General features: G+C 35.7%; 1 protein-coding gene across 1 annotated transcript; it reads left to right on the forward strand.

Annotated features, from left to right (window-relative positions):
• Positions 1–12,246: 12,246 nt before the first annotated feature.
• LOC109819218 (Pseudouridine synthase family protein) lies at positions 12,247–13,683 on the forward strand. The gene has a single exon (XM_020384864.3). The coding sequence runs from the start codon at positions 12,512–12,514 to the stop codon at positions 13,478–13,480; it is 969 nt and encodes a 322-aa protein (XP_020240453.1). The 5' UTR covers positions 12,247–12,511; the 3' UTR covers positions 13,481–13,683.
• The last annotated feature ends 2,786 nt before the right edge of the window (positions 13,684–16,469 follow it).

A 16,469-nucleotide genomic window follows, 5' to 3' on the forward strand; every position in this document is an offset into this window, starting at 1 on the left:
ACTCTAGTGGCTATAACAACACCGACTTAGCGGTAACAACAGCACCAACAACACCACCTCAAGTGGGTATAATCAGCATACAGCTCATCATTATATAGTACAACAAATCAGCATACAACACAGCTAAGTAGTATTCAACACAACTTACTACTCATAACTCAGTTCAACATCCTTATAGTACAATACTGTTAAAAATCAACATATAATTCAGCTCGACTCAACAACAAAATTTGACACAGTTCAAAAATATTCATTTATTATTAATCATCAAACAATTAATAATTTCAAAAACTAACTTCCCTTACTTGGATAATCCTGAACCGAAATTTGAGCAGAACCTCCTCCTCTTTCTCCTCTTTTCTTTATTCTGACAGAACCACCTCTACCGGATTCCTCTTCCTCTTTCTCCCCCTTTCCTTTCCTCCCTCTTTCTCTAAGGATTTTCTCTTCCCAAGGTATGAATTTTCGTAACTCCCCAAGCCCCTATTTATAGCAATTCTGGCTCCTCTACCCGGTACGGCCGTTCCAAAAAGCGGAACGCCCGTTCTGGGCTCGAAAAAGCTACGCAAATTTTTGAACTGGAACGGCCCGTTCCAAATACGGAACGGCCCGTTCCCAATTTCCAGCAGAACGGCCCGTACTCCTTTTGAAACGGCCTGTTCTCCCTTTAGAACGGCCCGTTTCACAATCAGAACGGCCCGTTCTCCTTGTCGGAACGGCCGTTCTGAGCCCGTTCTCACTCAAGATTTTTAGTTAAATTTTAAAGCTTGGAACGGCCCGTTTTGCTTTTGGAACGGCCCGTTCCAAGTTACCAAAACACCCTTCAAACTTTTTGAAAATTGCGAAAATGCCATCAATAATTACAATAATACCCCTATACCTTTATAAAATTCACGAAAATGCCATTTTAATAATAAATAATAATAATAAATAAAAAAATAAGGTATTACAGGTGTAACTTTTACTAAGTATTACACTGCTAAATAACTTTATATTAAATGTAAATTTTGTAAATTCAACCGTTAGATTGAAAGTTCTTTACTCTTAAATCATATATACAAATTTTAAATTAATTCAAAATGATTTGATACTTTATTTTTATAAAATAAAATTGATGCAATATATTCATTTTAAAATATACAAAAATATGAACACTTTGATTACCTTCAAGTTGTTGTTTAATTTTAACAAAATTTGATATAAATATATAAATTGATATGAACTTTCAATCTAACGGTTGGATTTACAAAATTTACATTTAATATAAAGTTATTGAGTGGTGTAATACTTAGTAAAAATTACACTAGTATTATTATAATTCTTCTATATATATATATATTATAATTATTTTTTGTTTTTTTTTGTATAGATAATATTTTTCCTTTTTTTATATAACCTCCTAAAAAATTCTTTTTTATATAAATAACTTCTCATTTTTTTAATTTTTTTAAAACTACAATAAATACTTATAAAAATAATGTTTTTCTTCTTTTAATATACATATAGAGGAACAAATTATGTCATTCAATAGTTTTAAATTGAATGATTTTTTTTCAAAATCAATCTATAGTTTATTTTATATCCAAAATTATTTGTTTCACATTTATACGGATAAAAAAAAACGTATATAGATTTTAAAATATGAATAATTTAATTTTTTTTTTGTTTAACAAAATTTGACATGCATATTTAAGGTAAAGTAAATTTATAATTAAAATTTGACATAATATATATTTTTTAAAACATATAAAAATATGAATAATTTAATTGTCTTATTATTGTTTAATTTTAACAAAATTTGATATATTCATTCAAGGTAATATAGAGTTGTAATTCAATGGTTGAATCGATAAACTCCACAAGCGGTAATACTTCCTCCCAACTACCCAAGTGATCTAACATACAAGCCCTCAGCAGATCCTCCAAGGACTGGATTGTCCTCTCTGACTGACCATCCGTCTGTGGATGATAAGCAGAACTCAGCTTCAGCTTTGTGCCTAAAGCTCGGTGTAGACTCTGCCAGAATCTGGAAGTGAACCTCGGATCTCGGTCGGAAATAATACTGGAAGGCATCCCGTGCAACCGAACTATCTCCCTTATATACAACTGCGTCAGCTTCTCTAAGGACCACTTGATGTTGACAGGCAAGAAATGCGCACACTTGGTCAACCGATCAACAATCACCCAGATAGCATCACTATTCCTAGATGACCTAGGCAACCCCACGATGAAATCCATAGTAATGCTATCCCATTTCCACTCGGGAGTCTCAATCTGTTGCATTAACCCACTAGGCTTTTGATGTTCAACCTTTGCCTTCTGACAGGTTAAACAGGCCGCCACATACTCAGCTATCTCTCTCTTCATACCAGACCACCAGAAAGTCTTCTTGAGGTCTTGGTACATCTTAGTCATACCTGGATGTATGCTAAGTTTGCTCTTGTGACCTTCCTCTAGCACAGCTCTCCTTAGCTCAGCATCCTGAGGTAGGCAAATCCTGCCTCTGAACCTTAAGATCCCATCCTCTCCCAGCTCAAAGCCTACAGCTTTATCGGTACCCACCATCCCAAGAAGCTTCACCAGTTCGGTGTCTTGCAACTGCTTAAGTCCAACTTGCCTCAAGAACTCATTAGTTATGGTAACTGCCCCACAACTAATGTGATCCTGAGCTAACTCCACACAGAGATTCAAATCTCTGAACTTCTCAACCAACTCCAGCTCTCTAATCATCATACTTGTCATGTGGATGGATTTCCTACTCAGCGCATCTGCCACCACATTGGCCTTGCCTGGATGATACATCAACTGAAAATCAAAATCCTTCAGAAACTCCATCCACCGCCTCTGTCTCATGTTCAGCTCCCTCTGATCAAACAGATACTTCAGACTTTTGTGATCACTGAAGACACTGAATCGAGCTCCATACAAGTAATGCCTCCAAGTCTTTAAGGCAAACACCACAGCTGCTAACTCCAGATCATGAGTGGGATAGTTCCTCTCATGAGTCTTCAGTTGCCTTGAAGCATACGCCACCACTCTCCCGTTTTGCATCAACACACACCCCAGACCCTGATGAGAAGCATCACAGTACACGTCAAAAGGCTCACCAGAATTCGGTAACACCAACACAGGAGAAGTAGTCAACCTTCTCTTCAACTCCTCAAAGCTCCGTTCACAGGCATCTGTCCAAATAAACGGCTGCTCCTTCCTCGTCAACTGGGTCAGAGGCGCTACTATCCTAGAGAACCCTTCAATGAACCTCCGATAGTAACCCGCTAAGCCCACAAAGCTCCGTATATCCGTGACAGTCCTCGGGCGCTCCCACTGCAATACCGACTCCACCTTAGCCGGATCAACAGCAATCCCCTTAGCTGAAATCACGTGGCCCAAGAACTTCACCTCATCCAACCAGAACTCACATTTTGAAAGCTTAGCATACAATTGCTTCGCTTTCAAAATCTCCAACACTGTCCTCAAGTGCTCTCCATGTTCCTCCGGGGTCCTTGAATAGACTAAGATATCATCAATAAACACTACCACGAATTTATCCAAGAACGGCTGGAAGATCCTGTTCATGTAGTCCATGAACACAGCGGGGGCGTTGGTCACACCGAACGGCATCACAACATATTCATAGTGACCATACCTAGTCCTGAAAGCAGTCTTCGGTATGTCACCCTCCTTCACCCTAATCTGGTGATATCCTGACCTCAAGTCAATCTTAGAAAACACCGTCGCGCCCCTCAATTGATCCATTAAGTCATCTATCCGGGGAAGTGGATATTTGTTCTTAATGGTCAATTTGTTCAGCTGCCTGTAATCAACACACAGTCGACTACCCCCATCCTTCTTCTTTACCAACAACACAGGAGCACCCCACGGCGAAACACTCGGTCGCACCAACTGCTTTTCCAATAAGTCCTCCAACTGATCTTTCAGCTCAGCCAGCTCAGCAGGAGCCATCCTATAGGGAGCTACTGACACTGGTCCCGCACTTGGAACCAGGTCAATGCTGAACTCCATCTCCCTAACAGGAGGTAACCCAGGCACCTCGTCAGGGAACACCTCGGCATACTCCTTCACCACATCGATACCAGCTAAGATCCTCTCGGTCTCCACACTCGTGGTAGCAAGCAGAAGACAGCACTCTGCCCCATCCCTCAGCAAGGACTCAGCTTGAACAGCTGAGATCAACAGCTCATCCTCCTCTTGAGGGAAGATTAACCGCCTATTGGCACAGTCTATAAGGATGCGATTGGCAGACAACCAATCCATCCCTAAGATTATGTCAATATCCACCAAAGGTAAACAAATCAAGTTCACCTTGTACTTCTTCTCATCCACCACAACTGGACAACCCACGCACAATTCAGAAGCAATCACAGAAGTAGAAGCGGGTGTCGACACAAGTAGTCTCAACCCCAACTCACACACAGGCACACCCAACAAAGCAGCACATGCATATGATATAAATGAATGCGTAGCACCAGAGTCAAATAGAATCATCACATCCTTACCAGCGGCTTTGCCCTTCCCCTTCACAAGATCAGAAGAAGTCGAAGCCTCAGCACCCGTCAAAGCAAATACCCTACCAGCAGTAGTAGGTCTGTCACCCCTCTGTGTATCAGCTCTCAGTGCACCACTCCTCTGAGTATCAGCCCTCTGTACATTACTCCTCTGAGTGCTCCTCTCTGGTCTATCCCCCGTAGGACAATTTGCCGATTCGTGGCCCATCTGATGACATCTGAAGCAACGGTTCTCCGTGTGCGGACAGTCCCTGATAAAGTGGGGCCCAGCACACCTGAAACATCTCAGAGTGGCACCTCCACTCTGTCTATCTCCACTAGCAGCACTGAAAGATTGCCTATAAACAGAACCCCCTCGCTGTGGTTGGGGCCTGTCATATGGTTTCCCCTGACTCTCACCCTTCTTGGACCCATATGGTCCCCTAATAGTCCTTACAGTACGGTTGCCACCTTCCAACTGCTCAACCACCTTCGCCTTCTCCACTAAGGCTGGGAACTCCGTGATGGCCATAGGCACCACCATCCTCTTCAGCTCATATCTCAATCCATCTGCAAATTTCCTGCATTTCCAAGCCTCAGGCATAACCTGCGAATAAAAACGGGCCAGGTGCTCGAATTTTATCGCATACTCAGAAACTGTCATCCCACCCTGATGCAGTCGCATAAATTCAACCTCCTTGGCGTGCCTTACACTGTCAGGAAAGTATTTCTCCATGAACATTGTCCTGAAACATTCCTAGTCAACGGTAACTCCTCTAGCAACAAGCATCTGATAGGTGCCTCTCCACCAATGCTCAGCCTCTCCCACAAGCATGTACACAGCATATGCTAACCTCCTCTCTGGAGGACATCCCAGTACGGTAAAGATCTTCTCTAATTCACGGATCCAGCGGTCAGCTACCTCTGAATCCCCATCTCCAGTAAACTGCGGAGGGTTACACTTTCGGAACTCAGCAAGATCCCGGCTCTCCTGTGACCCTGCAGGTCTTGCTGCACTAACTGCAGCTCTCTCAACCTCCATCCTAGCAAAATAGGTATTTTGTTGTTGCATAGCCATGGCCAACATCTCGAGGGCACGGGCTATCTGCTCATTTGTCCTAGTCATCTTCTACAAAGATAACAACTTCTTTAGTAAACAGTAACTAAGCCACACAAAATCAATAGCACAACAAATCACCACAACAATTTCAGCACAGCAGACATCACAGCAAAACAACACAGCACAGAGCTAACACAGCAAAAAGCCTAAAGGAACTACCCCCAAAGAGTGTCCACTAGACTCTAACTGCTCTGATACCATTAAAGTGTAACGACCCGGCTGGTCACTACACACGGTATAGCACACTAAAACACCAGACAGATAGAACAAGTATATAAATATAGGATCTAGAATATATAAATATACAAGATTCCAGTCTGACTAGAGTTAAAGTGTACCAAGGAAAATTACAACCAAATGCTACTATCCCAAGTAGCTACAAGCAAAATATCCACACAAGCAAATTAGCTCCAAAGTCCGCCGGAGACTCATCCCAAGAAGCCCACCTATTCCTGCTCTGCTCCCATACATAGTATGATCATTGCAGTTCCAACCACATGGAAAACATGCAAGGGTAAGCTAGTATTCTTTTAAAAAAAATCATACTAGCAAAGGATTAGCAATGTAAATAAATTCATCGTTATAATTATCAACACATCTGCACAGCTTATATTGCTCAACAACATCAGCACCATAATGCGGTTATATCAACACTGCTTAGTAGCAGCAACAGCACCACTCTAGTGGCTATAACGGCACCGACTTAGCGGCAACAACAACACCACTCTAGTGGCTATAACAACACCGACTTAGCGGCAACAACAGCACCACTCTAGTGGCTATAACAACACCGACTTAGCGGCAACAACAGCACCACTCTAGTGGCTATAACAACACCGACTTAGCGGTAACAACAGCACCACTCTAGTGGCTATAACAACATCGACTTAGCGGTAACAACAGCACCAACAACACCACCTCAAGTGGGTATAATCAGCATACAGCTCATCATTATATAGTACAACAAATCAGCATACAACACAGCTAAGTAGTATTCAACACAACTTACTACTCATAACTCAGTTCAACATACTTATAGTACAATACTGTTAAAAATCAACATATAATTCAGCTCGACTCAACAACAAAATTTGACACAGTTCAAAAATATTCATTTATTAATAATCATCAAACAATTAATAATTTCAAAAACTAACTTCCCTTACTTGGATAATCCTGAACCGAAATTTGAGCAGAACCTCCTCCTCTTTCTCCTCTTTTCTTTATTCTGACAGAACCACCTCTACCGGATTCCTCTTCCTCTTTCTCCCCCTTTCCTTTCCTCCCTCTTTCTCTAAGGATTTTCTCTTCCCAAGGTATGAATTTTCGTAACTCCCCAAGCCCCTATTTATAGCAATTCTGGCTTCTCTACCCGGTACGGCCGTTCCAAAAAGCGGAACGCCCGTTCTGGGCTCGAAAAAGCTACGCAAATTTTTGAACTGGAACGGCCCGTTCCAAATACGGAACGGCCCGTTCCCAATTTCCAGCAGAACGGCCCGTACTCCTTTTGAAACGGCCTGTTCTCCCTTTAGAACGGCCCGTTTCACAATCAGAACGGCCCGTTCTCCTTGTCGGAACGGCCGTTCTGAGCCCGTTCTCACTCAAGATTTTTAGTTAAATTTTAAAGCTTGGAACGGCCCGTTTTGCTTTTGGAACGGCCCGTTCCAAGTTACCAAAACACCCTTCAAACTTTTTGAAAATTGCGAAAATGCCATCAATAATTACAATAATACCCCTATACCTTTATAAAATTCACGAAAATGCCATTTTAATAATAAATAATAATAATAAATAAAAAAATAAGGTATTACAGGTGTAACTTTTACTAAGTATTACACTGCTAAATAACTTTATATTAAATGTAAATTTTGTAAATTCAACCGTTAGATTGAAAGTTCTTTACTCTTAAATCATATATACAAATTTTAAATTAATTCAAAATGATTTGATACTTTATTTTTATAAAATAAAATTGATGCAATATATTCATTTTAAAATATACAAAAATATGAACACTTTGATTACCTTCAAGTTGTTGTTTAATTTTAACAAAATTTGATATAAATATATAAATTGATATGAACTTTCAATCTAACGGTTGGATTTACAAAATTTACATTTAATATAAAGTTATTGAGTGGTGTAATACTTAGTAAAAATTACACTAGTATTATTATAATTCTTCTATATATATATATATTATAATTATTTTTTGTTTTTTTTTGTATAGATAATATTTTTCCTTTTTTTATATAACCTCCTAAAAAATTCTTTTTTATATAAATAACTTCTCATTTTTTTAATTTTTTTAAAACTACAATAAATACTTATAAAAATAATGTTTTTCTTCTTTTAATATACATATAGAGGAACAAATTATGTCATTCAATAGTTTTAAATTGAATGATTTTTTTTCAAAATCAATCTATAGTTTATTTTATATCCAAAATTATTTGTTTCACATTTATACGGATAAAAAAAAACGTATATAGATTTTAAAATATGAATAATTTAATTTTTTTTTTGTTTAACAAAATTTGACATGCATATTTAAGGTAAAGTAAATTTATAATTAAAATTTGACATAATATATATTTTTTAAAACATATAAAAATATGAATAATTTAATTGTCTTATTATTGTTTAATTTTAACAAAATTTGATATATTCATTCAAGGTAATATAGAGTTGTAATTCAATGGTTGAATCGATAAAATTAATTTCTTATTTAAAGTTATTAAACTGTGTAAAAGATATAAAGATTCATCTAATCATGCTACTATATATATGTGGGAGGGGAGAAATCAAATTATATCGATATAAATCTTATCAATTATTACATATTATTCAGTAACTTTATATTAGACGTGCATTATATTTTCATATCAAATTTTGTTATAATTAAACAATAATTTAAAGGTGATCAAATTGTTCATATTTTGTATATTTAGAGATTTTACATAAATTTTGATCTATATGAATGAAGTATCAAATCATTTTGAAGTAATATAAAATTTTACATATATAATATAAGAGTAAAAAACTTGCAATATAACAATAAGGTTTGAAAAATAATCATTTAATTAAAAGTTATTGAATAGTGCAATAGTTAGTAAAAGTTATATCGATATCATTTAATCTCTCTCGTATTATTTTATGCTTTAGAAAACGTAAAGACAAAATAAAAAAAAATAAAAAAAACTACATTGATATATACAAGACATCCATGGAGTCAACTAGCAAAAGAGAAGCAAGTTAACAGGCTACTCATCCAAATTTAGATGAATCAATCATGTGTGACGTTAACACACACACATATACTTTGTTAGATATAATATTATATCTAACAAAGTATATATAACACATGTATACTTTGTTAGATATAATATTGATTAAATTGGATAAGAACATTATGGATAAAGTCTCCCCTCATATTATAATAGGCTAAAATAGTATTTTAGTCCCTTATAATAATTGTTTGTTTTAATTTAGTCTCACTTTTATTTTTGGTCTCAATTTGATCCCTAATAAATTAATTGGTTGCAATGTCGGACTTCCGTCCAAATTATTTAAACGGAGTTAACTGTTGGTCACGTGGATGTCACGTAGATACATAGGTGGATGCCACGTGGAGGCCAATTTTTTTAAAACACCTGAAACCAGAACGGTCCATTCTGGATGCCCTATTGGTGTGTTAATTTTGCATTTGGAACGGCCCGTTCCAGGTGCAAAATTAACACACTAAAAGTGCAACCAGAACGGGTCGTTTTGGTTTCAGAACGGGTCGTTTTGGTTCCATACTGCTAAACACAAACGGTCAATTCACGGTTGTGAATCGTGGAAAGAAAAAGACTCAAGGTACAAAGCATTTCAAATACTGAATTTGGTAATATTGTCAATAGAAATTGATAACTTCAATTGCTAAACAGTTGGGCTATACAGTGTATCATTAAGGACAATGAATAATAGCAGATTTTATTTCATTGTTAGTCAAACTGGAGTGAACCACTTACTACCAAATTGACACTATACAGTAAAGAATGAAATGACATGGTATTTTTCCTTGAAGTCATTAACGATGTACCTCAACAACAACAACATGTTCTTAAAGAGGTAGAACCTGAAGTAAAGAAAGAGGATACACAGGACTAACATTTCACCACACAACCACATGCAGGGACGGATTTAAGTTAAACATAGTGGGGCACTTGCCCCCACTGAAATTTTTTTCATTCTTTTTTATATATAAAATATTAATAATTTTATAAAATATATATTATTAATTATATTTTAATTATCTTGTTATATCTAATATAATAAATACATTAATATTTTATTTTATTGTTTAATTATTTTTTATTTTATGATAAAATTATCTTCATTTTTAATGAAGAAAAAATTTACTTACTTCAAGAGTAAGTCTTGATAAATTTATTCTACTTAATAATTAATGTTCTATATCAAATTTTTAAAAATTTAATTGTTAAGTTGAAAAGCTTTTCATGTATAGATCAAATTTATAAAAAAATTTAAAAAATTAAAAATCATATGATACTTCGTTAAATTAATTCAAAATAACATATAAAATATTTTTGTTTTAAATGAGTGTAAAAATTTAGAAGACACTAAAAGAAAACAAATTAATAATTTTATTATGTTTATCCTATTAATTTTTATCATTTTATTCCTCTAATTTTAAATAAGTTGCAAAAAATTATTAAATGATACTTAAACATTTCTTCAGACAAAAAGAGAAAAAGGAAAAGTTATCACTAGGGATGACAAAAATACCCGCACCCGCGGGTATTTGCGGGTAAAATCCGTTACGGATAATAAATGGATAGGCTAATTGGGTACCCACGAATAATGGAGACGGATAATTTTTTAGCTGTTTATAAATGGGGCGGGGGCGGGTATGATGATATTCATACTCGCGGGTACCCGTTTAATAATATTTCTTAAATATCCTAATTATCCTTGTATCACATAACCCTAAAACTACACTTTCTCATCTTATTTTCTTACAAAAGTGAGGTTGATGAAGTTACCAACATGTGTTAAGCATGTTATAGAATTATGTTATATGTAATTTGATTAATTTTCTAGCTTTGATTGGACCAATAAGATTTATTTATTTAAAGTTGTTTAATTTTGTTTGGAATTATGAAATTAAATTATTGTAACTTTGTGATGAAACTTTAACTTACTTGTGAGATTGATGTATTTTAAGTTATTGATTATCTTGCATTTTTATTATTATTTCAACAAAATTAACATTAAATACAAGTTCAAAATTAATACTGAATTTTTATTTTTAATATTTCAATGATATTAAATATAAATTTAAAATTATTTATAATATAATTTTTTAATTTCTTAAAAAAATTATAAATATCTATGGATATCCATGGATATCCGTGAGTATTTAAGAAATTTATGGATATCCATTTAATGGATACCCGCACGGATATGGGGTGGATATGAGACCAATTTTCATCCAGCGGGGCGGGGCGGGTTTACTACTACCCGCCCCCATGGGGCCCCATTGCCATCCCTAGTTATCACTCTATTTATAAGACAATTGTATTTTATAAAAATAGTAATTTTAAAATTTTTACCATAAAAAAATATTTTTCAAAATTATTATAGTTCTGGAATGGGCCGTTCTGAACGGGTCGTTCTTTTGTACTCGTGGTGTATTAATTTTGCATCTGGAACGGTCCATTCTAGATGCAAAAATAACACACCAAAAGTGCACCCAAAACGGCCCGTTCTGGTTTCAGAACGGGCCGTTCTGGTTCCTGGTATTTTCGAGAAATTTGGGATCCACGTGACATCCACCTATGCATCTACGTGGCATCCACGTGGCCTACAGTTAACTCCGTTTAAATAATTTAGACAGAAGTCCGACATTGCAACCAATTAATTTATTAGGGACCAAATTGAGACAAAAAATAAAAGTGAGATTAAATTGAAACAAACAATTATTATAAGGGAGCAAAATAAGTTTTTAGCCTATTAAGTGTCAACTAAGATGGTTACACATGATTTTTTATTCAACATATAAGTAGTTAACAAGTGTTGAATAATAGTAGAGACCAAAAATATCGAGATGAAAAAAAAAAAAAAACTCAAATTTAAAATCAAAATTTATTTTATATAGACTAAAAACACTTATTTAAAAAAATGTTTCTTTTTTGAATTTAATGATGATACAATGATAATATAAAACAAGTTTACATAATCATTCTATCAAAATTTACCATAAATGATAAATTTATTGATTTCAATAATAATTATCTTAAAAAATATAGAAACCGTAATTTCTAATTGATCCGCAAGACTCTTAACATTAATAATGCATGACCATCTAACTCTACTTTTTTTTTTCTTTTCCTTTTATTATTATTTAAAATTTTAAATCTTCCATCTCTTACTTTCAATTAAGGCTGAAAGAAATGTAGTCGTATATGTTGATTCTGTAATTCATGCGTGGAAACCATTTCTCACTGCCTTACCAACTACAAGTTAGCAATAGATATTTAGGGATGTCAATACATTCCCTTCCCAATATAGATGATCAATTAGCCCCTGGTGAAGAATCAAATACACTCCAAAGGCATTATTATCGTTGTTGGTCTCTGGGAAATCTTGATGGCCAGGAACAACATGGTGATGAAAGGAAAGAGCATAACAGCTAGAGATATTCAAGTAAGAATAATGCACTCCTTTGATCAAACCAAAAAGGCTTTTGGTCCAAAGGGAGTAACCCGCCAAATGGTATAAGCCCATACTAGCCCAATCCGGAGTGGGTCGGCCCGTATAACTAACAACTCAGATTTCACGATGAAAAAACAAAAACGTCCCCTGGTGGCGTCCCTCCCTGATGGTCGTTCTCTCCTTCAACCCGAACCCTCTGGTCTTCTCCGGCGCAGGCATGTCAGCGTCACACTCACCCCAACCCCAACGTAACCCCCCAACAACCGCCGCAGGTAATTACCCAACACCTCTCTCCCCTCCGCTCCCCTCAATCTCCAAGGAAATCGAACTGAGCAGGGCCATGAGCGCCGCTTCAAACTCCTCCCTCTTCTCCCTCTCACCCATCCACATCCTCTACCACGACGACCACCTCATCGCCGTCAACAAGCCCCACGGAATCTACTGCGAGACCCTCCTTTCCTCCCTCGCCCCCCATTCCCCCCAACTCCACCTCGCCAACCGCCTCGACCGCGACACCACCGGCGTAATGCTCCTAACCAAATCCCACAAGGTCGCCGCCAACCTCGTCAAAGCCTTCACCCAACACAAAGTCAACAAAACCTACATCGCCCTCTGCACCGGCGCTCCTCCCACCTGGGAACGCCTCACCGTCCGATCCGGTCACGGGCGCTCCAAGTTCGGCGCCTGGCGAGTCTACGCCGCCTCCGACGTCGGACGCGCGTTACCTGGCGGCTCGGTTGTCCGTAACATGGAGACTTCCTTCGAGGTTTTATCGGTTAACGGAAAAGGCACCTTTAGGGAGGTTTCGGAGTTTTTCGACGACGACGTTTTGGTGGTTGAAGAAAAAGCGGTGAGAGAGGAGGGTAAGGGTAACGAGAGCGAGATTGTGGTGAGAGCGTATCCTCGGAGTGGAAGAACGCATCAGATTCGCTTGCATTGTCAGTACCTAGGGATTTCCATAATTGGAGATGTCAAATACGAGGGTGTGCACCAGTGGAAAGGCGTTACTCATCATGCGCATCACCTTCATGCAGAAACGCTGTCGTTTCAGCATCCTGTTACCGGTCTTAACGTTATCATAAATGCGCCTCTCCCACTATGGGCCACCCAGGCCTTTCACCGGGACAAATTGTGAGCTTCTCGCCATGTCATTTTATGTCAACAATTGAATTGCTGTATTTTGTTTTCGGTTTCACTCTTCAAGTGTACATTCTTTTTCTAGTTCGATTCAAGCAACTGTGCCACCAATCTTTAATTTTTGAATGCTTCTTTTATTGTACTATTTATGCATCCAACAACTGATGTTATATTATCATACATACAGAGTTAATGGTTTTATATTTTGGGGTAACACTTTGAATTTAGGCTATCATGTGTGGATGGCTTGATTGCGACTGTTTTTGCAACTGATCTTTTTTAAATAAAAAACGTGAGCCAAATTGAACCATCCTTTAAATCACAGCTTCTTATCTCAACTATGTTGATCACTGCTGGTATAGCCATCAGAATTTATTCTATAACTTTGGAGCCAACAAGGTTGTCAAGAACTGCGATGACTAATTTCAACTAACCTCCCCTTTTTGTTAGCATGTATAGATTGTTTGGTCTATATATATATATATGATTCAATTGTAGTCATTACATGATTTCAGGCACCTTTTTTTGTGTTGCAATTGGCTTATGGGTTGGACTTGTAATTGGCACATTTATAAGAACTACGCTAGCAATGCTTGCAGATGAGTTGCCTTGTTCTGTTTTCTTGGTCTATTGCACGGAATCCCTTTCCTTCTAGTTTCTGAGGACTGAGGAGCCTAATAATTCCCTAAAATCTAAAATTTGACATTATCCAAAACTTTCAGAAACTTGGATTCCGTAAATGGCTTAAATCAGCCTTTAGAGACCCACACCAAGGTTATCAAATTAAGATTCAAAATTTGTGAATAGTCAAGCTAAGTTTTGAATTGTGAACAGTAGTTTGTATTATGAATGATAAGATTTAAAGACGATGAAAAATAACACCAAAATTATGTTATATCTATGCTCGTGAAGCCTCTATTTTGGAAGAATGGAAATGAAGCAATGAAAAAACAAAATAAAGTCCATGCACTAATTGAGTGAGGGACAAATTGAGTAGTGGAAATGTGGATAGCCAAAAAAGATGAGTTCCATAATGTTCCTTTAATTCCTTTTCATTTAAGGATTTAAGCTTATATAACTTCCAATTTCTTTCATGATAAATGATGAGAAAAATAATAATAATAATAAATTGTTGAATCATGGGATTTGTATCAAATATACTATATCACATTGATTCATTCATGTATCATGCACGATATTCAAAGTCATTTGAGATTCTTCTTATGATACATATCGCTCATTAGCCAAATTGCATCGAATCGTAAACGTTAAGATTCTAATAACTATAGCCCGCATAGTTAGTGAAATAGATATTCAAATGTTAAGTTGCTAACTAGTTTTTCACAAGGTGTGGCAGATTCGTGCAGGACTGGAGCTGCAACAAATGTGAATTTTGGATTAAAAATGAGTTATTATTCCCATATTTACTAGCTATTGCTGTTGCTATTTATGTAAAGTGTTAGCCTTGGTGCCATGTATGGAATTTCTGTTGCTGCATTTGAAATGCTGAATATCATCGTGACTAGTCTTGCCATTGATGCATCCAATGAGTGATAATGGCTGGATGCAGCAGGAAACACCACTGCCGCTATATACAGTATAGTAATAAATATTCATGGACTAAGCGTGTCGTGTGATGTGTGGGAGTATATTCAAGCCAAGGTTAACGTTACTTGTGCACTTCAAAACGGAACTCTCTAGAATCATAAATAATTGTGGCCCCACATAAACAAGATAGTAGAAACTTTTATTGGCTATAGTTTTTGAGGCCTGGAGTGGCTTCCAATCTAAGCAAGCATCCTAGTTTCCCAAACAACAATAATAAAATGAATGCCGGCATCACTCATCTCGAATTGGTGCCCTTTTTTATATTTGACCTCTTTCGTTTTATTTTCTTTTCACCGGTGAACAAGGACTTTGTGATTGTCATTAATGGACTTGATTGCATACTTCCATATTTTTAATATATATATATATATATATATATATAATATTTTATTATATAAATTTAAATTAACGTATAAAATATTTTTATAATTATTTATTAATTTTATAAAAAAATATTATTTGACCCAAGAAAAAAAGAAAATATAAATAAAAATCAGGAAAAAATAAAATTTGAATAATAGAAAAATAGCAAAGGGTGAAAACATTGAAGAATTAAAATTCACGTAACAATGTCAAACCATTATACATTTATTGAAAATCGTTAATATAAGTAATTTGTCACTGGTGTCATAATTTAATTTGTGTAGAGTGACAATCAAAATTATCACTTTACTCTTAGAATAGATTGATTTTATAAGAAAAAAATATGGCTTATGATAAAAAAAAATATTACTATATTTTTGTTATATATATTTGAATATCAATTTAAAATTATATTCAACAGAAAAAAAAAGTGAAAAAACAAAAATGTATGAGTATAGCTTTGTTTTTTCTTCTGATTTTAGTTAAACTATAATCATCCTTTCTTTAGCACACCCTTGTTTTATATTGTTTTTAAAATCATGAAATAACCCTTCAAATATCAAGGAAACCCTCCAAAAAAAAATCAAAATTCTGATATCAAACTTAGAAAATCCCATCCCATTCGATATAAAATTACTGAAACTAGTAAATTAACTAAACAACCCATATAAAAACAGGAAAGAACTACAAAGATTAAAAGAACACTGAAATTAAGAATCACCAAAACCCATTAAAGAAATCAGAAGAATAAAGAACTCATTACCAGATAAAAAGAAGATATATATTTTATTTTTTTTTACCTGTAACTATAAGAGTAAAGGTGGAGCATTGATAGAAATTAAGAAGGAAAGAATGAAAGGATGTGAATGGACAAAGAATTATCGTGCAATGAAAGTGGATATAGAAAAAAAAAAAAAAGTGAAATCACAATGAAAGTGCAACATTAAAAATAACATTTTTTTTATAAATTGACTTTCCCAAAATATAAGAGTATAATTTAAAAGATAAAGTATATT

The sequence above is a fragment of the Cajanus cajan genome, chromosome 7, assembly GCF_000230855.2.
Source record: "Cajanus cajan strain Asha chromosome 7, NIPB_CcT2T_4, whole genome shotgun sequence".
NCBI classification, from domain to species: Eukaryota; Viridiplantae; Streptophyta; class Magnoliopsida; order Fabales; family Fabaceae; genus Cajanus; species Cajanus cajan.

What these genes read in the sequence shown, in the direction of transcription:
- LOC109819218 (XM_020384864.3), top strand. Translation starts at nt 12,512, where the DNA reads ATGGTCGTTCTCTCCTTCAACCCGAACCCTCTGGTCTTCTCCGGCGCA.